General features: G+C 44.3%; 8 protein-coding genes across 8 annotated transcripts; 5 read left to right on the top strand and 3 right to left on the bottom strand.

Moving 5' to 3' along the window:
- The first annotated feature begins 403 nt into the window (after window positions 1-403).
- C8R40DRAFT_51680 (uncharacterized protein) lies at window positions 404-2,034 on the top strand. Its single transcript, XM_046235312.1, has 8 exons — window positions 404-741; window positions 793-990; window positions 1,039-1,112; window positions 1,171-1,250; window positions 1,306-1,439; window positions 1,490-1,578; window positions 1,649-1,791; window positions 1,843-2,034. The coding sequence occupies exons 1-8, from the start codon at window positions 457-459 to the stop codon at window positions 1,917-1,919; spliced, it is 1,080 nt and encodes a 359-aa protein (XP_046092659.1). The 5' UTR covers window positions 404-456; the 3' UTR covers window positions 1,920-2,034.
- C8R40DRAFT_51608 (uncharacterized protein) lies at window positions 1,973-4,558 on the bottom strand. Its single transcript, XM_046235310.1, has 6 exons — window positions 4,306-4,558; window positions 4,084-4,165; window positions 3,750-3,818; window positions 3,642-3,689; window positions 3,518-3,582; window positions 1,973-3,435 (listed from the first exon to the last, which is right to left on the bottom strand). The coding sequence occupies exons 1-6, from the start codon at window positions 4,448-4,450 to the stop codon at window positions 2,150-2,152; spliced, it is 1,695 nt and encodes a 564-aa protein (XP_046092658.1). The 5' UTR covers window positions 4,451-4,558; the 3' UTR covers window positions 1,973-2,149.
- A 933-nt stretch (window positions 4,559-5,491) lies between these two features.
- On the bottom strand, window positions 5,492-7,116 carry C8R40DRAFT_51618 (uncharacterized protein). The gene is made up of 8 exons (XM_046235311.1): window positions 6,804-7,116; window positions 6,540-6,734; window positions 6,410-6,480; window positions 6,263-6,345; window positions 6,066-6,202; window positions 5,913-6,001; window positions 5,732-5,862; window positions 5,492-5,678 (listed from the first exon to the last, which is right to left on the bottom strand). Exons 2-8 carry the CDS (start codon window positions 6,660-6,662, stop codon window positions 5,605-5,607), a joined length of 708 nt encoding a protein of 235 aa, XP_046092657.1. The 5' UTR covers window positions 6,663-6,734; window positions 6,804-7,116; the 3' UTR covers window positions 5,492-5,604.
- Window positions 7,117-7,771: 655 nt separating this feature from the next.
- C8R40DRAFT_1181402 (uncharacterized protein) lies at window positions 7,772-10,698 on the top strand (the record flags this gene model as incomplete). The annotated part of the gene is made up of 7 exons (XM_046232952.1): window positions 7,772-7,821; window positions 7,882-8,415; window positions 8,479-9,133; window positions 9,188-9,232; window positions 9,426-9,513; window positions 9,564-9,843; window positions 9,897-10,698. 7 exons carry the CDS (start codon window positions 7,772-7,774, stop codon window positions 10,480-10,482), a joined length of 2,238 nt encoding a protein of 745 aa, XP_046092656.1. The 3' UTR covers window positions 10,483-10,698.
- Window positions 10,699-11,194: 496 nt separating this feature from the next.
- Window positions 11,195-11,904, top strand: C8R40DRAFT_1164972 (uncharacterized protein; the record flags this gene model as incomplete). Its single annotated transcript, XM_046230603.1, has 2 exons — window positions 11,195-11,263; window positions 11,326-11,904. The coding sequence occupies 2 exons, from the start codon at window positions 11,195-11,197 to the stop codon at window positions 11,902-11,904; spliced, it is 648 nt and encodes a 215-aa protein (XP_046092655.1).
- Window positions 11,905-13,958: 2,054 nt separating this feature from the next.
- Window positions 13,959-15,548, top strand: C8R40DRAFT_1261933 (uncharacterized protein; the record flags this gene model as incomplete). The annotated part of the gene is made up of 11 exons (XM_046233838.1): window positions 13,959-13,994; window positions 14,060-14,126; window positions 14,179-14,197; window positions 14,251-14,482; window positions 14,534-14,566; window positions 14,630-14,651; window positions 14,701-14,779; window positions 14,831-14,989; window positions 15,047-15,137; window positions 15,196-15,298; window positions 15,348-15,548. Exons 2-11 carry the CDS (start codon window positions 14,118-14,120, stop codon window positions 15,546-15,548), a joined length of 948 nt encoding a protein of 315 aa, XP_046092654.1. The 5' UTR covers window positions 13,959-13,994; window positions 14,060-14,117.
- Window positions 15,549-16,289: 741 nt separating this feature from the next.
- C8R40DRAFT_1065209 (uncharacterized protein) lies at window positions 16,290-18,159 on the top strand (the record flags this gene model as incomplete). The annotated part of the gene is made up of 11 exons (XM_046225638.1): window positions 16,290-16,358; window positions 16,422-16,440; window positions 16,475-16,489; window positions 16,599-16,734; window positions 17,095-17,127; window positions 17,192-17,213; window positions 17,271-17,349; window positions 17,405-17,557; window positions 17,609-17,702; window positions 17,764-17,863; window positions 17,911-18,159. 11 exons carry the CDS (start codon window positions 16,290-16,292, stop codon window positions 18,157-18,159), a joined length of 969 nt encoding a protein of 322 aa, XP_046092653.1.
- A 58-nt stretch (window positions 18,160-18,217) lies between these two features.
- C8R40DRAFT_1065208 (uncharacterized protein) lies at window positions 18,218-19,844 on the bottom strand (the record flags this gene model as incomplete). The annotated part of the gene is given in 8 exon segments (XM_046225637.1): window positions 18,218-18,265; window positions 18,305-18,333; window positions 18,562-18,838; window positions 18,890-19,107; window positions 19,127-19,247; window positions 19,296-19,559; window positions 19,620-19,720; window positions 19,784-19,844. 8 exon segments carry the CDS (start codon window positions 19,842-19,844, stop codon window positions 18,218-18,220), a joined length of 1,119 nt encoding a protein of 372 aa, XP_046092652.1.
- Between the last annotated feature and the right edge of the window lie 513 nt (window positions 19,845-20,357).

Below are 20,357 nucleotides of genomic sequence, written 5' to 3'. Positions count from 1 at the left end.
ACAAACCCAGCAGAACCTATGTAGGAAGATGTCGTCAAATTGAAGGATTTGTAGAAATTTGCTCTTGTAGTCAACGGGCCTCTACGGGCCTTTCCATTCAATTGGGGGGGGGGGGGGGGTCGTGAGAATCGTACCCGCGATCTGAATCTCACTCGCCTCTTGCACAATACACTCTGTAGCCAAGTCGTATCCCATAGAAATAAATCTAACCATTTTCGATGGAAGTTTTGTGGTGTACGTGTAACGAGAATCATACTTGTCAGTGCGGTGGTTTGAAGTGGTCTCTAAGAGTTTTGCTAGAGGTCGTCCAGGTTTCAGAGTCCTTAGCATCCAATGAGTTTCTTTGAAATGAGTAGGATATGACTCAATAGTAACGACACGTGCTTTTGTGACCTTTATAAAAGGACCACGAGCACACCACGAGCATGAAGCGACTCTATCGATCTCAAAATATCAATGGCTCGACGATCAGCTCGTATACAAGAAAAACAAGCTGAGAATCTGTCGCATGATGTAAATGCCATTCAAATATCATTCGCAGAGGTCGGTCATGAAAAGCGGGAAGTTGAAGATCAAGAACTTTCCGAAGATGATCGTCCTCGGAAACGGGCTAAACGGCCTACGGAGGGCAGCCAGAAAAGGAAGAAAAGAGTTGTACCGAAGTCATTCAGAAAAGTTCGCGGCAGACTGGGTTTGCTAGAAAGACTGGTAAAAGATGTGCCACTGGAAGTTAGTCTCGAGGTATGTGACGACAACCCCTGTTTCTCATTAATTTCCTCTCATCGTACAAAGATTTTCTGCTATCTTGAGCCCCGTGATCTACTTCGTCTTTCAAGGACGTCCCACGAGCTTCGAAATATCCTAATGAGCAAGAGTTCAGAAGATATTTGGCGCGCCGCTCGTCAAAACTTGAGAGGAGAGCTACAACCTCCCCCTCCAGATCTCAATGAGCCTCAGTATGCTTATATTATGTTTGAGCCCTTTTGTCATGTAAGGATCTTTCTCTTAATTTCTTTGTCACTAACACATTGAACTTAGGTATGTGATCGGCGCGTTGAAAACGTATTCTGGTCATTTCGCATGAGGTGCTGCAAGGAGTGTGCACTAGATCTGTATGATACACAGTTTTCATTCTCGAACTCATGCAATCACTGATCAAATTATTGAAAGATTTGCTATATACGATCCCACCGATTATCCTGAGGAATTTCAAGCCTCCAACATCCTACTTCGGGAGCGGATCGATACCGGTTTTTACTTTGTGTTTTTCTTTCATGATTGTATTCCATCAATCTCCTTCATTAGGCGACAGGATCATCTCAATCCATCATGGTGAAACAGGCGCTCGATTGAAAGCACAATTTCAAGCCTTACAATCTACGGAGGAACGAGACTCATGGCTGAACCAAAAAGTCGAAGAAAGAAAACAGTTATACAATGTGAATGATGTCATATATAACCACCAAGTAATTATCTAACTTGGTTTTAGCACGCGCTCCGCTGTACCAGGTGGTCTTCCTTCAGGATCCTCGCACGCATGCGAGAACTGGATGAGATACGCAAACAAAGGAAGGAAGAGTAAGTTAAAACAGTAGTGTCCTTGAATAGGGATGCTGTACTCAATTTCCCACTCAATTTCCTCAATTAGCATTCTCGTTCGACTAGACAAAATAGGATGGCGTGAGGAGGCCCAGATTATAATGGCAAAGCCAAGGTATCCTCCAGGTTCCAGAAGAAATGCTTTCAGTCAGCATAAGCTAGTCAAACAGTCAAAGAAATTGACGGACTACGGTGAGCATTGTCTTTGACTGATTTTCGACTGGCGTTTGACTTCCACTCAAGGTTGGAACGCCATTAAAAACGAGTTGGTGAAGATATTGTCAGATCATAAGAAAGAGCGTTTGAAGTCTGTAGAGTGAAGGTTTTCCTTTCGTCTCCTCTGAAGACTAATATCAAGTAAGCATGAAATAATACCACATGTACAACTATGTTAAAAATACAGATACATATGCTGCACAGATCGTAAAATAAAGGGGTGATAAAACGTGAGGTCTTATAGTTAGAGATGAGAAAGACAAAACACCGTATCACACATAGTCCTGATCCCCAGCAAGCAGCCGTAAACTCGTACACTATAGATCAAAAAAAATCAAGCAATGCCTACGCTCTCTCTATCCCCCCCGTTTTCACCTCGATGATCACGATCACCCCCAACACTATCATTCGTGCCATCATCTATGGTCGTATTTATAGTCTTGACCGTGAACCTTCTCTGCGGTGCCTCAGGCATTCCAGGAGTGACCGCCGTCGTATGAAGCATCGGAACCGTATCCAATCCGCCTTGACCACCACCCGTACCACCACTGTTTCCAGCTCCAACCCCAGGTCTCGGTGTATTCGCCGACGTCTGGTTCACATACGCATCAATAGCAGCAAGATCAGGGCCTGCGATGGAGCTATCCTGCGAAACGTGAATCGTTTGCGGGACTTGTAAATGCTGTGACTTCTCATCGACTGGTAGTCGGACAGCGCTATGACCCGTCCCGTGTGTTTCGCGCCGTTGAGCTGCTACGTCCCTCGAGTCAGAAAGTCCAGTAGTACCAACGGCGTCATTGTACGCTGGAGGATTCATTCTTCGGGGTGGGACTGGAGCGAACAACGAATCTTGGGAGCTTTGTCGAGTTATAGCAGCTTCGTACCCTGCGCCGCCACCCTTATGCATCGAAACAGAGGAAGGCATCGTCATAGGCAGTACAAATGGCTGAATAGCCATCTCGTGCCCAAACGAAGAATCGGGGCTTTGGCTTCTGGCCATGAATTGCATACTTGGCGACGGTGAATCGTACCGAGTGATTCCGGTAATGGTACTGGCGCGAGCATTGTACGTCGATGGAGGAGGACTACTGCTGAGTACGATCTGATGAGGAGGAGTGGAAAATGCGCCCATGGAGTTAACCGAGCCCATATTCGACGAAGATCCAAATGGGGACGGCGAGAACCCAAGCTGTTGCATCCCAATGGAGCCCATATACCCATCAATGCCATTACCTGAACTGCTATTTCCAAAACTAGCCTCTCCGACATTCGACGGGTTCGCATGATCCGATATCAACCTCGTGTGTCCTTGCTCAAAGGCATTATACGGAGTAGAATCCAGTTCCTGTGGTTTCCCACTCTGCCTCTTGAGGCCAGTGAGACCCGAGCGACGACGCCTTCGCAAGATCCACCACGCTGCTAATGCTCCGAGTATAAGAACGACTACTCCACCAGCGACACCGCCGCCAATAGCTGCAGCGTTATTGGATTTGGAAGAAGGGGCGGGTGTAGATGAAGGGGCAGAGGAAGTCAGAGGAGCGCCGTATACGTCCGGATGACCTTGTTCGGAGATATTTTGAGCCTGGTTGACGTTGAATATTGCGTTTGGCCATGTTGAAGCTGAATACGCAAACAAAAATGTAATCAAGCCATATATTGAACGGTCATTTGTTGTATAATGAAGTAGGCAGAGTGGACTTACGATCGACAGTAGCGTAGAAGGGTATTGAGGTATTACCAAGGGTTACAACGTCGGAAGGGTAGTATCTGTGACAAAACAGTTGAGAAAGAACTTGAATTCTGGATGAGACGACAACGAAACGCACGTGGTATTTGAGAGAGAGGAGCCGCAACTGGCACGAAACTCTACCCATCTGGAGTACAAGAGATCGTATTTGAGTGTTGAACAAAGGAAGTGAGAAAACTGCGCGCACGTTAGAAGGCTACTATCCAGACCTTGACATGCAGTGCACGCGCTATACATATTGTATGCCGCCCATGAGCTACATATTCCCAGACGAATTGAAAGAATGGAGAGATCAGACGACAAATTCGAAGGTATTTTCGGATCGGAAGTCGAGGGTCCAGAATCCAATAAATTTGGGCGATTTCCGAGTATCGTGTATAATTAGATAGGGTGGTGATTGCATAGATTTTTGGGGTTGTGTGGTGTGCCGAAACCAATGGACAGTTGGGCAATACCGAAAGATGGAAAGAGAAGAGGAGGACGGTTATGTCCAGAAGTGTGTAGATAACGAGGAAGCTCACCAACTACATCCATTGATTGGCTGTCCGTTTATTCCAGGAGGGTTATAATGAGATCCTGAAGTCAACGCGGGCACGGTGTAGTCTGTGAGAGTTGGTTAGCAATTGTTCAACAGTCCACCACTTCCTATCTTTGATCCAGTCGGCCAACTGCCAGAGTCCCAGCTCAGTGAAACTCTCACTTTCTTCCTGCAACTCCCAACCAAAACCAAACAAGACACTCACCAGAACTTCCACATCCACCCACAATAGCAGCTGCAATGAGACAGGGCGAGAGCTCTGCTGCATCTTCTGTCCATTGGTATCCTGTTTCGCATGTAGCGTTGGTATTTGGTCCACGACGAGCCAACGTTGACGTTGCTGAAGGCATTTTTTCAAATCGTCAAACACACTTGGGTTTTTTGGTGGTGGCCGTCGTAACAAAACAGGATCCGAAGGTACCCTGAAGGGATACAGCTGGTTGTTGTACAAGCTGTTAAATGATGCTTTGTCGTGGGTCCAGAGCCTCCAGTCACCAGAACAGCGGGGATGCCGGAAAACAGAATCGAAGTCCTTCGTCTTATTGAATCAGTGTGGGTGTTACGGTTTATAACATTCCTCCTGCAAATTGCCTGTACATAAACGCAAACCTTGCGCGCGCGTTTATCATTCTTGTTTCGGAAATTCCAGTACATCCGGATGCAGTGCGGAATCTTGCCGATTGTTCATCAGATCTCCACAGATCCTGCAGGCACTCGGCATTGGCAGTTTGTGGTAGTGGGCACATTCTCAGCTGAGCTTTCTAATCTTGATTCTGTGCACTCTAACCAGTGATCCATCTGCTCATTCCGATCCATGTCAAAGGTCGATTGGAAGTCAGCTATGTACACAGAGTTTCGACGGCGCAACTCATGCGTCTTCTCGCCGCCATCAGTTGCTCCTGCGTTCAAGTTGTCGGCCTGTAGATGTAGACCAACGCAGTGGTAAAATTTTACTAAAAGCCTGGGGATCAGACATCCCGTTTCGCTGATATCACCCAGGTACTGTCCCTGGTCCCTCTTTTACTCTTTTCACTGGCATGCTGGAGCGTTCAGGATGTCTCCTCTGCTTCTCAAGCCATCTAAAAGTATGTCAATAAGTCTACACTTCCCCTGCCCGAAGCCTCCTCTACCCTTTTTGAAGCAAATTTCTCAATACCGCCTTCATTTTTTTTGGCTCTCATATCCCCCTTACCTCTCAAATGTCTCACTAGTTTGCGATATGATCCTCGATCCCGGTGTAACCAGTTCGGAGATGATCATAGAGAGAAGAAGGATATAAAGGATGTTGGGGATTGGGGGCTGGGTTGCCCGAGTGTCGGAAAAAAGAAAGCTCAAGGCGAGTTACATATAGAATGTTCAGGATGATTAGCTATTGGTGACTCCGTATGGCTATCGTTTTTCTCGTTTATCCCCTTCACTTTACATGGACACTATTCCGATTTTCTCCAATCACCATCATCACAAAACAGTAATCATCAGTCGATCGAAATATTAAAGCCTGTCACTACACGGCAGCTAATCCCGTCTTTTTATGGTCTGATAACATCTCTACCAGCTTGTCTTTGATATTATTCCAACCTGCAGTGAGACTGTCATGTCACGATAAGATGAATGCAAAATCTAGTCCTTACCGTAGTCCGTTAATTTCCTTGGCTGCTTGACTAGTTTATGCTCACTGAAAGGATCCAGGCTATAGTTACTTGTTTTCATCATCGCCTCGGCTTCCTGACGCCAACCAATCTCATCCAGTCGCATGAGAATGCTAGTAAAGGGAGGGTTGAGGACCGAAGAGAACATACTGAACAGACTCACTCTTCCTTCCTTTGTCTACGAATCTTGACTTGTTCGTGAGCACGTTCGAGTTCCTTTTGAGCAAACCAATCTTGGCAAAGGCGTCTATGCTAGAACATTCAATTGCGTGATTAGCTTCAATTAATTAATTTGTAGAAATGTGACAACACTTGCCTCTGACATGCGATCACTTTCTTGAGTTTTTTGAGCTATCCACGCAGTACGTTCATTTGCACTTTGAAGTGCCTCAAATTCTGTTCTCAATCGGTCTGCTATTTCGGAGTCACAGACGAATTTCCATTCTTGGCTGGCTAGAATCGCGGATACACTTAAAATTGCAATAGCGAAAAGAAAATGGGAGAAATACATACAGGTATAGATGAGTTCCCGAGGCAATATCGCACGAAATCCTTCGGGCTGTTCGGCATAGAATTTGGCATTGCATAAAGGTAATCTGTGCCACAAGACATTGTTAGTGATTCAAAGAAAGAAGAAACATTTTACAGTGGTGTACTCACTTTGATGCACAATCTTTGCAGTATCTCACGCGAAATGTCCATAGTACACTTGCGACGCGGCGGCTACATACCTGGATTCAGATGTGTCAGTTACAGAGCAATGCCAACCCAGATACTACTGATCTCTTACATGGCAGAATGGCTCAAAGAAGATATGTGCATATTGAGGTTCATTCAAGTCGGCTGGACAGGGCGGAAGGCCTTCGACGTTTTCACGAGCCGCGCGCCAGATGCTTTCCGAAGTCCTGCTCATTAAGATATGGCGGAGATCAAGAGAGGTTCTGGCAAGACGAAGAAGATCCCGGGGCTCCAGGTAGCAGAATATCTGTGTATAGAGTGGGAGAAGCCCGATGGTAAAGTCAACAATCATAGCCTGATAGACAAACCAACATACCTCAAGAATAACATCCAGTGGAATGTCTTTTGACAGTCTTTCCAATAATCCCAGCCTACCGCGAACCTTTCTTGATAACTTTGTAACACCCCTTCTCTTCTTCTTTTTTCTAGGACCTTCAGGATTACTTCTGGCCCGTTTACGAGGACGTTCATCTTCGATAAGGTCTTCCTGGTCCTCGATGTTCTGTTCTTCATCCTGAAATGCTAACAAGGGTTGAGCTGCATTCGAGTCCTGAAGTTCACTAGAGGTATTGGCGCGTGTTTGTGCTTGAATTCGAGCCGACCGTCAAGCCATCGTGGTTGGAGTTAATAGAAGGAGTCTATCAGTATTTACTCACGTGAAGGGCATTTTTCATCCGGCGCCTATCTATGTATCACACTTGTTTTCGCGACTGAACGTACTCAAGCTTGTCCCGTCTTGATTTTCGCAATTTTGGAATCATCCTCACGATCTGGCGGGTATTCCGGGAAATCGAATGGTGCACATTTTTCGGAGGACCACCCTCATTCTTGCAGAAAGGACAATGCAAATGAGGGTAATAATGAGAGATAAGAGTGAAGAGGAGTGAACATCGATGAAGAGCTTGAAGAGGCTTCATGCCAGGCAAAGGCGAGGTATGTAGGTTGCTCATTCCACTGGCGGAAATCTCCGATTTGACGGTGTCGTACCAGCAGGTTAGATTGATCTTTCAATAATTCCATGGAATACGCACACGCGCTCCAATATAAGACTATACTATATCCTTATTGTGCAACTCCGAGTCTACCTTATTATGTGTGTGCACTGCAACTGTGCACCGCTGAAGCGGATGATTAGTATGAAAATGATGCACGCCTACCTGACATTTGAATGGTTGGTGGCTCTGTCAGCCAACATACCAATAATCATGTACTATAGAAGTCATGACGCTATTAGGGACCGGGTTCATATCGTTCATTGCTTTCCGCCACCATCCCCTGACCACCATGACTACAGCCCTCCCCATTTCCCTTCCAGGAATGTCTGCTGCCCCTCAGTATGTCTTATGTATCGTCAATATTCTCAATTTTACTAAGCTCGAGTTATATGGTTCCAGGTTCTTTCCCTCTGCTTCTGGGTTCGAGATCAAGGGCCCTGTCTTCAATTCTCACATATACCCTCTTCCAATTGAAGCCCCTCCTCATGCATCTACCCTCCCCTCGCCCTCAAAACTTACCAGTCTTGCACATGATTACAATTCCGTTCCACTGGTTGAAAGCGAAATTTACGCCCAAATGTTGCTCCTTCGGAAAAAGGGATATCCTTTGTGGAAACCCAAATCGGACAACTCACGCCTACCAGAGTCGTACAAAAGAGAAGGGATTCACATCGGAGATGTTGGGATACTCACGGAATCTGGAGGGTTTGATTATCTTTTCAATATTTGTCAAGGGCCAGATCATGAATTGAATTTGGGAAGAGTTCCCGAGGATTTTAGACCTATTTTAGATTTTGATTGTGACGATACAGAGGATTACACACAAGAATATGAATTGGGCTCTCATGTTGCGAGTGACCCTAATCGTATCCACCAGAGAAGAATACCAGCTTCGCCAACTCCAAACAACCCATTCAAAAACCGACTGCATTCGTGAGTTCAGCCCAGGTTCCGCCTTTCTATTTACCAGGAATAGTTGACTTATTCGAGATTTAGAGCAATACCCGATGAAGTCGGCGCAGGGCTATCTTATAGCTCGACAGCTTCTAAAGGTGCTCTTCTCGTGCTACCAGAAGGAGGAAAAAGAGTCGATCACCTGCATCGAGCAAGATTTGAAAAATATGCTGCTGAATGTGCACCTTCATGGTACATGCATGTCAACGGAGCGCTAGGCCGTACAGCTTACAACGGATCCTTGTATCTTGTCACCGGCTTTGACAAGGCACGGGCATGGGGAGTAGCATCATTCAGCGATGCAATACCAGAAAATATTCAGTTGGAATATGTGCCCAAGTCCACTCATAGCGAAGATCGATACCCAAAATATTGGTTTCGTACATGCAATTCTGCCTCATCGTCGAGCGGCGCCGATGACAGGTATGGACAACAATCTGGATGTGTCTTTTTGCGGGGTTTCAAAATTGCTGTAAGAGAAACCTGGTTTCGCGAGAAGGTTACCGAGATACTTCACATCTATAACCTGGATGCCGATAGTCTGTTCCCTAAAGCGCCAAATCCAGAAGCTCGTTGGTCGTCGATATTGCGACGGTGGCTGTATCCTCTTCATCAGGTACCTACCCCTTCTGAACATAAATTTGCGCTTAATGAAGATGCAACGAAAGTTGATTTGGATTACATATCCAGCATTCATGTAAGCCGTGAAATTTTGTTGTGGTTATGTTTTGGCAATGATTTCGCATTATAGATATATCATCCTTCGGACATAATCAACCATTGGATTCTACAGAACGTACGTTCATTGCTTTCCACCTGGTATGATCGTATGAGCTGTTCCTCAGAGATTGTTTTACAGAGTAGCGAACTAGATGTCGCCATAACTCATGATGATGATTGGGCGACTGACATTCAAGATGTAGGCACTTCAGCAACCTTCTGCATCAGAAACCCTATGGGCTGACTGACACGTACATAAATCACCATAGGATGATCAGCAGATGCCAGATGACGAGGAACTGATTCGCCGTATTCAAACTAGCAATCTACATGTCCAACACGGTCTCACGGCTAGCAGTATGTGTGATTCGGCCGTCCCACATGTTCGTGTACTCAATGAATGGCAGGCTATACTTATGCATGTTTCGTTCTCTCCCAAAAACCCAGAATATCTATTCACAACCAGAAACTTGGGGATTTAACTGCGCAAGCGAAAATTCTTCGTGGTGACATCCACATGCAGACTCTGCAAATGCAACAATTGCAGACACAATACGCTAGTATGCCTAACCATATAATGATGGCAAGGATGCGTTTCTTGGAAATCAACATCGCCGAGAAAAGACAAGATTTGGACGATATTATGACATTGTTGTCACAGTTGAATAACAGAGGTAATAGTAAAGGGTACGTCGAGGTATTTTTTGGCATTGTGATTGATCCACTAACACTTGAACCAGCAATACTATACATACCAGTGCTTTGCGGGAATTCCCTGATAGCGGAAATCGACTGGGGCAATCCTCTTCTTTTGGAAATGTGATGCAATCACCGGTTGCTAATTCTTTTGCGGGTAGCAGTCGTACTCTACTACCCACTGCTGATGAACACACTTCTAAGTGGACAAACCCCGACTGGGAAGCGGTTGTCAAATCTCTGCAGAATGAAGACATACACCACACGGTCGAAAACGTTGAAGAAATTGAAAGAGATGATACTCTTCCTTCTTATTCAACCATTATGTTTCAGGAGAACTTTGATGCATATTTACTTGATGCATCTGTTGATATTCAAGATGAAGATGAGTACAATATGGGAACGCCTGACTTAATCCCATCCTCGTCAAATTCGAGCCCCTTTTATGGTTTTGGCAAAATGGATAACCACACCCTTGCTTTACTAGATGTCAAACAACAAGAGTACAATCAGTTGAGGCTGGGTGTATCTAAGGAAATTGACGGAGGGGAATCAGCTAACAGCACTCATTGGGATAGCCACGCAACTACGCTGCCATCTTCAGAGGACTGGGAAATATATAATTCTTAGTTATCTTCAATTCTTTGTATGTTACAGTTAGTAGATAGTTTGCAAGACAATGTGGTTCACATTTGCTTTCAACCACCTTCTAAGGCTTGCTAAGTCCTTGCCCCCTTCTCAAAGCCAAATCACATAAATCCTTTTAACACATCTCTCTCGACTCACTTCAAGCTCTGATTCCATTGGAATATGAAATTGACATCCTCTTCCCCTCTTTCTGTAACCCTCACAATCTTGCTTTGCTGTTCATGTAGAGCAGGATTTCAATGCTGACATATAGATATAGGTCCAAGTCCATACACATCCCATTATTCCAAAATCTCGGCAGCCATGAGACACAAAGTTCGGCACAGGTACAACCCTGGCCTGCAACCTGGAAAAATGGATAATTTCAGATAGTTTCTCATCGGTTAGCGGAGTTATAGCGAAATCTGAAACAACCAATGTTATAGAATGGATCGAAGTTAATCAGAGACCGCTCTTCTCGATCACTCACCACATATCTTAAGCTAGTGCTGGTCACTTTCAAGTCTCTTTTCGCTGGCGAAAAGAATTCCGAGCCCGCTATTTGTTTTTGAGATAACTACACACACAGTTAAACTCGAACTGCCTATACAACTCAAAACCTCTCTTGTTCTTGTTCAAGTAAGTCCATTTTTTGCACCTCCAACTTAGGCTCTAACATCTCTCTTCTCTGGAAGGCTACCTCGCCTCCATTGTGATGCGCTTTTCCATATTTCCGCTTGTGTTTCTCGCTCTCATATCTGTTGCTTCGGCCGCACCTTTCAATGTTCGTAAACCACTATCATACTGAGATCATGGATGAATTATTGACCAATCCCTTTTCATTAGGCAGCATCTATCAATGACCTGAGGATTCGTGGTCCTTCAGCGCATGTCCCGGGTACTCCCAAATCTTTCGAAAATTCAGCGCAACATTCATGCCCGCCATCCAAGAAGCTCTCGGATTCTTTCAAGTCAAAATTGTCGCAGCTGAAAACAAAAATTGCAACACTGAAGGGAGAGGTGAAAGAAGTTACATCATCCCCGAGGTGGAAAGAGAAGGTTGACCAGCTGAAGAGGCTCAAAGAGGAATTCGGGGACTGGCGGAGGTCAGGAAAAGGACCACCGCCTCAACATGACACTACGACGATCATTGTCATTGACGACAACAACAACTGTCCAGATGATTCGCCCCGCCTCTTGGATCAGGTAGGGCGAGTTAACACTGAAATTTCGAGGTTGGAGTTGCCCGATCAGATGGATCCAGAAGTGGTAGATAAATTCCAAGTACTCGCGGATGGACTTGGTCAGATTATGAGTCAAATAGGAGACAGTGCAGGACAGTTTGCGGGACAGGCAGCGGATTTCGCAGGACAAGCAGCAGAAGTGATTGGCGAAATATTGAGTGCATTAGGTGATACTCCATAATCTCAGGCATTATGTTCAGGATCTGGTTGTTTGGTAACTTGTGGTAAGTGATGTATGTAACACCGCCAGAATGAAAAAATATTGAAACTGGAATAGGACATCATGAACATCACGATATATCTTACAGGAAATACACTCTGATTCTACATATGCTAACCTGCTTTGATGACCAAAACTTGAGTGACCATATGTTCACTTCATACGTCTTAATGTGCCAGCACAAGTTCGGGCACGTAATTTTCAACAATTTTGACTCAAGAGTTCCTCCTCGCGGTAGTGCCATCGACCACAATCATTTCTAAAAGGCATATATCAATCAGACTGTCCAGGCGAAAGCGATGTAGCGAAGAAAAGAACCACGCTACCAGTGAAAAAACGCACTGCCGTTGTTGAAATCGAACCCATCGCAAGTGAGTGAACAGGATGTTAATTATGATGCATTTGTCAAGCAGTCCATACTCTTGCCAAAACACCGAAGGGATCATTAAGTTCCCAAAGAAGTTCCGAAAGTTGGTTTTCCGTGACCAGCATATCGAACTTGGCAAAGTACATGCGCTGATCACATCCAGAGGCACCGCGACTGGCCAAAATTGCAGAAGCCCTCAAGTCATCCACCTTCACCAAACCAGTGCCCACAACCACCATTATTGACCAGCCTAGGTGGCGCCGAGCTTGGAGGGACACGATAGATGCGATCTGCTCTACACCCGACTGTCGTAGTGAGCTCATTGCTTATGAAGAACACATTGGTTAGCTCCAGTCAACTCTTCGGCAACAACCTCACAGTATCCACCGGAACATTATCAAAGCCGTACGTCAACTTATTGAGTTTCGACGAGATATCCTATTCGATGAACTTGAACGTGCCGAAGGTGCAAGATCCAGGACAATGTATCTCCTCCCTACTGGAACACATTTCTCGGTCTCAACTTTCTTCGCACCTAGGCCAGACCAAGGAAGTTCATACCCTCGCGACAAGACCAGGGGGGTTTGCAGGAAGTCCAAATGGGGGGAATGTGATAGCCACATAGGAATGAATGTACTTCTGCACTACATGTGTTGGTACACAGAGCACAAAATTGCAGAAAAGTGACTCGGAACATGTCTGGAAAGCTGCAGTAGATTTTGTCTCGAGTTTTGACAATGAACACGGAGAGGTCAAGGTTGAGAGATCAGGAGAAGCAGAGACCAAGCAAAGGTCGAGGCCGTAGTCGTCAGGTCGAAGAAAAGCTTCCAGTGTGATTCTATCCGGATTATGCATGAGTCGCCATCAACTTCATCATTAGAGAACTCGACAAAAGTACCCTCACCGTTGTACAACACCGCCCTGCTCACCTCATTCATCCCAAAATCATATCTACTCTCTGTACATGCTATACAACAGGTCGTCCCGGCGTTCAACGATGCCCTTGCTTTACTTCGTGTGTGGACAAATCAGAGGGGGTATGGAGAGAGCGGAGAAGGCGTTTTTGTGCAAGGATTCGACGGTAAGGGACCCTGGTGGGTCGCCCTGTTGATGTATCCGGTTTTCGGTGAAGAAACGACTAGTGCTGGACGGAAATTTGGGGGACGAGGGAAAAAAAAACAGCTAGGAAAAGGGTTAAGCTCGTGGAGAGAGAATCTGGATGCTGGATTACGAAATTTGAGAACACACGCCGTCATTATTCAAGGGTGGGAAAGCTCTCGATGTCTTCCTACCCGGTATCGACCTTTCTCTTTGCCACAGCGAACAACTGAGAAGGTATCCGTCATGACAGGGAATACGATGTTCATGTTCTTTTCACTGCCAATAAAGCTCCCAGCCATTCACATTATTTCCGTCCGTTAGTATTGAATTCCCGGAATTGCGCCTCAAGGAGGATAGGGGTTTTAAACCTCCGATGTCAAAATGTGCTCTAAAGCCTGAACTCTGTCATCCAGCTGCGCGGGCGGGAATTTAATTTGAGTAGTTCATTCTTTAGCCCACTTAGTGGTAGTGATCGGGGGACGTTCACTTTCAGAAATCGCCCATTTGTCTAATAATGATGTTACTTCTGCAATTACGCCGCTTTTAACCCCTTTGTAACCATGCAGGATTACCTGGTATAAATGTGGGCAATATTTTTTGATTCTCCATCTTCAAATCTCCTTATCACTGATCCACCATGTCTGCAAGTAATGAGACTGTCGATGTAGGCAAGATTGTGATTGGGTTTACAGAGCCTACTTCCATTATGGAAATGGTAAGCAGGACCTCATATAACTGTACTTCCGATAGTCTCATTCTTTCAGTAGTTTGTGTTACCTTTATATGGTCAGTCCACAATACTTACATTACTATGACTGCTGACGGAACTTGTTATACAGGGGTGTACACGGCATTGTTTGGTCTCTACATGTACCTTCAGATTCACCAACAAGGGCGGCGGCGCTGTTATCAGTTCTCGCTCTCCCTTCTCTATATCTTGGCTTCAACAGCTGTGGTCATTTCAATCTTGATTGGAAACCAAATGACTTTGTTTATACTTGATGCCATCTTCACCAAAGACATTGATAGCCCACTCACAGCCTTCCATTTCAACTCCTATGCAAATCTAGTGTGATTGTCATCTACCTTATCCAATCCTTGGTATCTAATTTTGATTTCTAGTGTTGCAGCAGAAGGCATCTATGTAGCAGCAAAGTGAGGCCTTGCTATAATCACAATAGTTAATTCTCAATATTCATTATCTGACTCTCCCTACAGTTTTATAGCAGATGCTCTACTAGTTAGTAACTTCAAATGCTTTTTTGTATTAAACTGACCACGTTATCCAGGTGTATCGCTGCTATGCCATGTGGAGTTCAAGAACGTATGTTATTTCAGGACTGATTATCATTTCTCTGGTCAATACTGGTGAGTACAATTCCTAATGAAATCTAGAAGTTCATATTAAAAACATCAAAGCTGTTGCCATTTTTGCAACAGTTCTTACAAAAGACAACATAGCCAACTTACTGACAACCAAAGGAAACAGTATATCAATCCAAGTGGCAGATACAATCATTTCCTATGCCTTTTTGTCAGTGAACCTGTTCACAAATCTGCTATTGACCGGCCTAATTGGTAAGAGAGTGTTTCATATTGTATAGATTTAAATTTGACCTGGGAGTGTTCATCAAGCTGGAAGAATTTGGTGGATGGGTCGAGCTATTCAACGGTCACTAACAACTGCCAATCATGAGACGGATTTGAACACCATGGTGGCTATAATGTTTGTCCAATTCACTTGTCATCCCCCTGCCTCTGATACGCAATATTATTTTTTACAGACTGGAATCAGGCTTACTTTATCCTATTGCCCTAATTATCTGTCTTGCTCTATCTGTCTATGAAGGAACAGTGGAAACATTTTCCTTACTCACATTGATAGTGGTATGTATATCTTTCAACTGAACTAAACCCTGACTCAGTGAGACTTTAGGGAATTGCTGCAACTCTTATAATAGTCCGGACTGATTTGAAAATAAGCATTGAAAATGCCTATTGCCCTGGTGTCACAGAAAGTTTGGCAGATGAAGAAGAAATTCCATATGATCTTGTAGCCATACACACCAGGCCTCAACCATACATGCTACATAAGGAAAATCATTTTAAGCCTGTAAAAATGGGGCAACACATTTGATTGTAATGTTACTACTACCTTAGGTCAAAATTCATTTTCCCCTAGGCCACTTTGTTACCTGCCTTCTGAGTCCCATTAGTCATTGTCCAGTGCCAAACTCAATTTTTCATTTTCTAGGTATGTGTTTGAATACTATCCCAACATGAAAACACCTTTTCTTGCTCAAGAATGACATTCACAGTTGCAAGGAATGTTGCTTCTTGCAGAATATGTCATCAAAGTGGGATTGTGGGCCACTGTACAGTCTTCACTGTATGCATGGTGTCAACTATGTGAAGAAATGATGTTCTAGTAGCTAAGTCAGTCAGTGACTCAGACATTGTGAATACACAAAGCTGATGTACATAAGGACAATAAATTATCAGCCTTGTAACTGAGTGTAGAAATATGCAGAATGGCAATACTGCATATAGTATGTGAGAAGCTCAGAACTAGCTGCAACACGAGATAAATCATAACAATTTCTCCCCCATTATCATTTGATTGTGGTGTTTATACCATGATATATGTATTGAAAATGAGATCCTTGCACAGTCTGAGGATGTTGGAAGGTGCGGCAGTTACTGATGGCACTGTCGATGATTGCCTAGGAATCATCTTCATCATGATCTGCCATCACTTCTCATCACACTTGCAACCAACAGATATTGTGTTACAAGATCTTGATGACATTTTGGCAGGCATGTTGCAGAGATTTTTGAACCTTATAAATTCAGGCTTCCCCACCTTATATTCCTCACAATGGCGCCCCAACAAATGCTGTTTTCCGAAATATTTGGGTCTGTCCAGTCCTATTTCATCCTGGTGATGGTGAGTCATACAAGTCATACAAATGAAGCTTGAATGTTTGAAAATCATAAACTTATCCTGCAGTTTGAAGTCTTATTCCTTGGTTAGTAGGCATAATTGTGACAATTCCTCACTAGTACTCAAGCCCCAATGTAGGTGTATACACAATGTTATTTTGGCTCTACGTATACCTCGAGTTTCAAAAACGCCGACAAAACTGTCTTCAAATCTCCCTCTTACTGCTCTATTTGTTGGCTACAGCAACCACAGTTCTCTCAATCATTGAGGAAACCCACTTAACTGTGTTGCAAATAAATTCATACTTGGAAGTGCATACATCAACATTGGGCCTGAGTTTTGATGATGGTTCCTTGTTTGAATCATATTCAATTTTAATGTGAGTATTTCCTTCCTTGCAGTCACAGTCCCTGCTTTCTAAGAAGAGGAAGCATCTGCAAAACCTGTATTGTTGGCTAATTCCCCTAGAGCAGCTAAGAGCACTTGCCAGCAGTCAAAGTAACCAGAGCAAGCTGAACATTTTGCTCTGAAAACTTTATATGCTGGAGAGTGCTCTCCGGCTAGTATCCTTGATCCAGCATGCATACAGGTTTTGAAAATGAAAGGACTTTGTGGAACAAGTATGCCAACCTGCTTGTATGTTTTCATCCAGCAACATGTGCAGGTTGGTATGTTTGTGACCTGAGCCACAAAGCATCTACCCCTTGCTCTTATGCCTTTTGAAATATTTTAATTTCAGTGTTGCACAACGTGGCATCTATGTAGCAGCAAAGTGAGCTTCACTTTATGATGAAGAAAGCACCTGAGTCTTAAATCATCTTATTCTCTTCCTGCAGTATAATAGCAGACACTATACTTGTTAGTTGGTTCTTTTTTCATAACATGATCTAACCATGAATTAACCATTTCACCCAGCTGTATCGCTGCTACTTGGTGTGGGGCTCAAGGAAATATGTTACTCCCAGTTTAGCAATACTTTCTCTGGTGAATACTGGTGAGTATCAAAATGTAGTACAGAATTCAGTGTGATAACTACCATTCTGGTGAAGTTGTTGCTGTCTTTGGAGTGGTATTGGTTGCAAAGAATGATCAAGAACAGGTCATAGTGCAGACTGAGCATGCCCCAGCAGGACCGGCAATTATATCCTTGATTTTCCCATCCATTAACCTATTCACCAACCTCGCACTGACAGGCCTCATTGGTAAATTACTTTAAACTTTGTTCAAGTATTCTGATCTGTGTCACAATCAAGCGGGAAGAATGTGGTGGCTAGCCCATGTTACACAACAGTTGCTGGGAGTTAGCAAGTCTCATGACAAGAGCATCAGACAAATAGTTGCATTGATGTCTGTTCCATTCTCCATTCTCCTTTTTCTGATTGTTTTAAACATATTTACATCTTGGCAGGCTGGAATCCAGCTCGATCTATCCTGTTGCTTTAATCATAAGCATGGTTGTAAACCAACTACTACTGGTAGACACACAACCCTTCCTCACAATAATAGTGGTATGTGTATCATTGTTCACCTGCTTCTCTACTCAGCAAGGATGAAGGGAATTGTTCCAACCCTCATGTTAGTTAAAATAGAACTCAAGATCGGAATTGAAGATGGCTCAGACAAAAATGTAGCTTCAAACGATCTTGAAGCCTTGGTACAAACAGTACCTCCAAATGGTGTTGACACCATAACACCATATTACATTCAACCCCTACATATTTCGGACCAGGATAAACTGCCCACTGCTACGGAAGAGCATGTCCGTATCAGTCCAAGGAAGGTCAAAGCTGGACACAATGCTTGATCATGGCTTTGTTTTTATACCTAGAACCAATAACTTTATTGTTGTAATATTTATTTATTTATTTCGAATTATGTATAAAGAATTTGTGTATCTTCCATGCTGCATTCTATGACCACAATGCAATTCCTGAGTCATCCTGACTCACTTTCATAGTACCATGTGACACAATGTATGCTGAAATGTACAATGGGGACTGACTGGTCATTGATAATTAGCAGTAGGATTTGTTTAGCCATTTCGAATAGAACATGATGAGCAGATATCCAAGTACAACATTACAAAGAGGGCCCAAAGAGGACGCAATAAATCTACAAGCCACGCCGACCAAACTTCTTCTCCCACTCAAGAATAACTCAACAGCTGTAAGGAATGTTTCTTCCTGCGAAATATAACTTGTCATACCTAACACCTCTTTCGCAAATGTCGTTTCTATGGGTGCACTAGTCTGGGGACCAGGGACCGACGTCTCTTTCGGCAAACGTCCTGCCAGCTCAGGCTTCCTCCTCCGTATCAATGATGCAATGTCCTTCCACAAGAATGTCCCATTACTGATAATAAACCGCTTATGACGTCCGGGCACAGGCGGGATGGAAAGCGCGAGGACGTGAGCACGAGCTGCATTCCGCACGTCAATCATATGTCCAATTGGAATTGGAGGGTATTCAGGTGCAAAAAGCATCTACACAAAGGCGTTCGAGCCAAGGCTGCTAGCAGAGGAAGTGAGTGTTACATCAGTGCTGAATTGAGGACCGAAGATAGCTGGAGGAAGGATGGTGAAGTCGATTTTGGGGTTCGATAGGGCGAGATCCCATATTGCCTTGTCTGCGAGAGTTTTCGCTTCTTGGTAAACACGCATCCCTTCGTGGTTGAGGTCGAAAGTTTCAGCGGTGACGGAGCCAAAATCGGCTTCTGTTAAAACGAGGGTACCGAAAGTTGCTTGAAAGTCAGCTAGATAGAGGAGTGTCACTCATTGAGTTCATTGAAGATTGCAATCGAAGACGGTCGACGAAAGTTCCAGTGAGAATTATCTTTTTCACTCCACTCGCAATCGCCTGTTTCACAAGAGAGACTGTGCCTTCATAGGCTCCCTGAAAATCAGATGTAAGTGCTCAGCTCATAGGCTCGAAATGACGGACACTCGCAGAGTACAAATCCTGCCCAGAGACTCCTCCACCGAAAATATGCGAAGCAGAGTGAATTAGTGCATCGACTTCCTTCAATGCTGTTGAATGATCTACAGTCAACGACGGTACTGCGATAACTTGAACTTGTTCTGATGTGGCTTCTGGAAAGATTGTTTGGAGTTTGGAGGGTGAACGGGCTGTTGCGCGGACGATATATCCTTTCTCGAGAAGCTGGGAAATGATGTGGGTACCAAGGAATCCTGTACCACCGGTTACCTGGATGGATGTGTGAATGGTGAAAAGGAGAACATGAACGGGATGTAGAGAACAACGCACAAGGACTGTTTTTGACTCTGAGCCTTCCTTAGAGAAAGGTGATTTCAACTTGTAACATCGAATATTGTATGAATGTTGGAGGAGGAAGGTTGGATGTAGAACTGAAGATGATGTTGAGAGCAAGAAAGCCTCTGGATTTTATACTGACCATTATTCATACATACTGCAAGGAGTAAGCACAACTAGAAGCAGGAAACTATTCGCAAAAAATGTTTGATCATTCATGTTGATGAATCATCACGGAGTACCCCCGTTGCTGGCCATTCGTACTAATTAGACATACACAAGCGAAAGCGGCCAAGGACGGTTGATTGTCAGGAGGTCATTATACTTTGACGTTTCTCCTGAGGGGTTTCAAGTTGTTGAGGGTCGGGCTTTCAAGGCGCATCCTCCCAGTCTTTTGCATGAACACCTTGAACGGCGGCGACGGCAGAGAGACGAAATAGAGGAAATAGACCATTGATCGTGATAGCTCGAGCTCGATTGAGTATGCATGTATAACAGTATCTTCATAGAAAAAATTGTGAACTTGACCATATGAAGAACCTGCTGAAGACCGCTCGTAATTAGCGCCCGATTCCCAGGCCGTTACTGTGACAATCTGGAAAGGAGCTTGGCTATTCAAAGCTTCATCGCGCTGTAGACAGCTCGTTGCGATCACCAAATTTACTTTGGCTCACGATCCAAGCTCCGTGGCCCACCTTGAACAGTAAAAACTTTCCTCACACTGGCTCGCGA

Source organism: Lentinula edodes (assembly GCF_021015755.1).
Source record: "Lentinula edodes strain Le(Bin) 0899 ss11 chromosome Unknown C8R40scaffold_1, whole genome shotgun sequence".
In the NCBI taxonomy this organism is placed as follows: domain Eukaryota; kingdom Fungi; phylum Basidiomycota; class Agaricomycetes; order Agaricales; family Omphalotaceae; genus Lentinula; species Lentinula edodes.
Note: the sequence above shows the minus strand (reverse complement) of the source record. Positions and strands in the feature narration are given on the sequence as shown.

Coding starts and splice junctions, on each gene's coding strand:
- C8R40DRAFT_51680 (XM_046235312.1), top strand. CDS start 457: ATGGCTCGACGATCAGCTCGTATACAAGAAAAACAAGCTGAGAATCTG. Junction 991..1,038: donor TGTTTGAGCCCTTTTGTCAT/GTAAGGATCTTT, acceptor CATTGAACTTAG/GTATGTGATCGGCGCGTTGA. Junction 1,579..1,648: donor CGCAAACAAAGGAAGGAAGA/GTAAGTTAAAAC, acceptor TTCCTCAATTAG/CATTCTCGTTCGACTAGACA.
- C8R40DRAFT_51608 (XM_046235310.1), bottom strand. CDS start 4,450: ATGCCTTCAGCAACGTCAACGTTGGCTCGTCGTGGACCAAATACCAAC. Junction 4,166..4,305: donor GGGTGGATGTGGAAGTTCTG/GTGAGTGTCTTG, acceptor CAACTCTCACAG/ACTACACCGTGCCCGCGTTG. Junction 3,819..4,083: donor CCAATCAATGGATGTAGTTG/GTGAGCTTCCTC, acceptor GGGAATATGTAG/CTCATGGGCGGCATACAATA.
- C8R40DRAFT_51618 (XM_046235311.1), bottom strand. CDS start 6,662: ATGAGCAGGACTTCGGAAAGCATCTGGCGCGCGGCTCGTGAAAACGTC. Junction 6,481..6,539: donor TCTTTGAGCCATTCTGCCAT/GTAAGAGATCAG, acceptor ATCTGAATCCAG/GTATGTAGCCGCCGCGTCGC. Junction 5,863..5,912: donor CGTAGACAAAGGAAGGAAGA/GTGAGTCTGTTC, acceptor TCCCTTTACTAG/CATTCTCATGCGACTGGATG.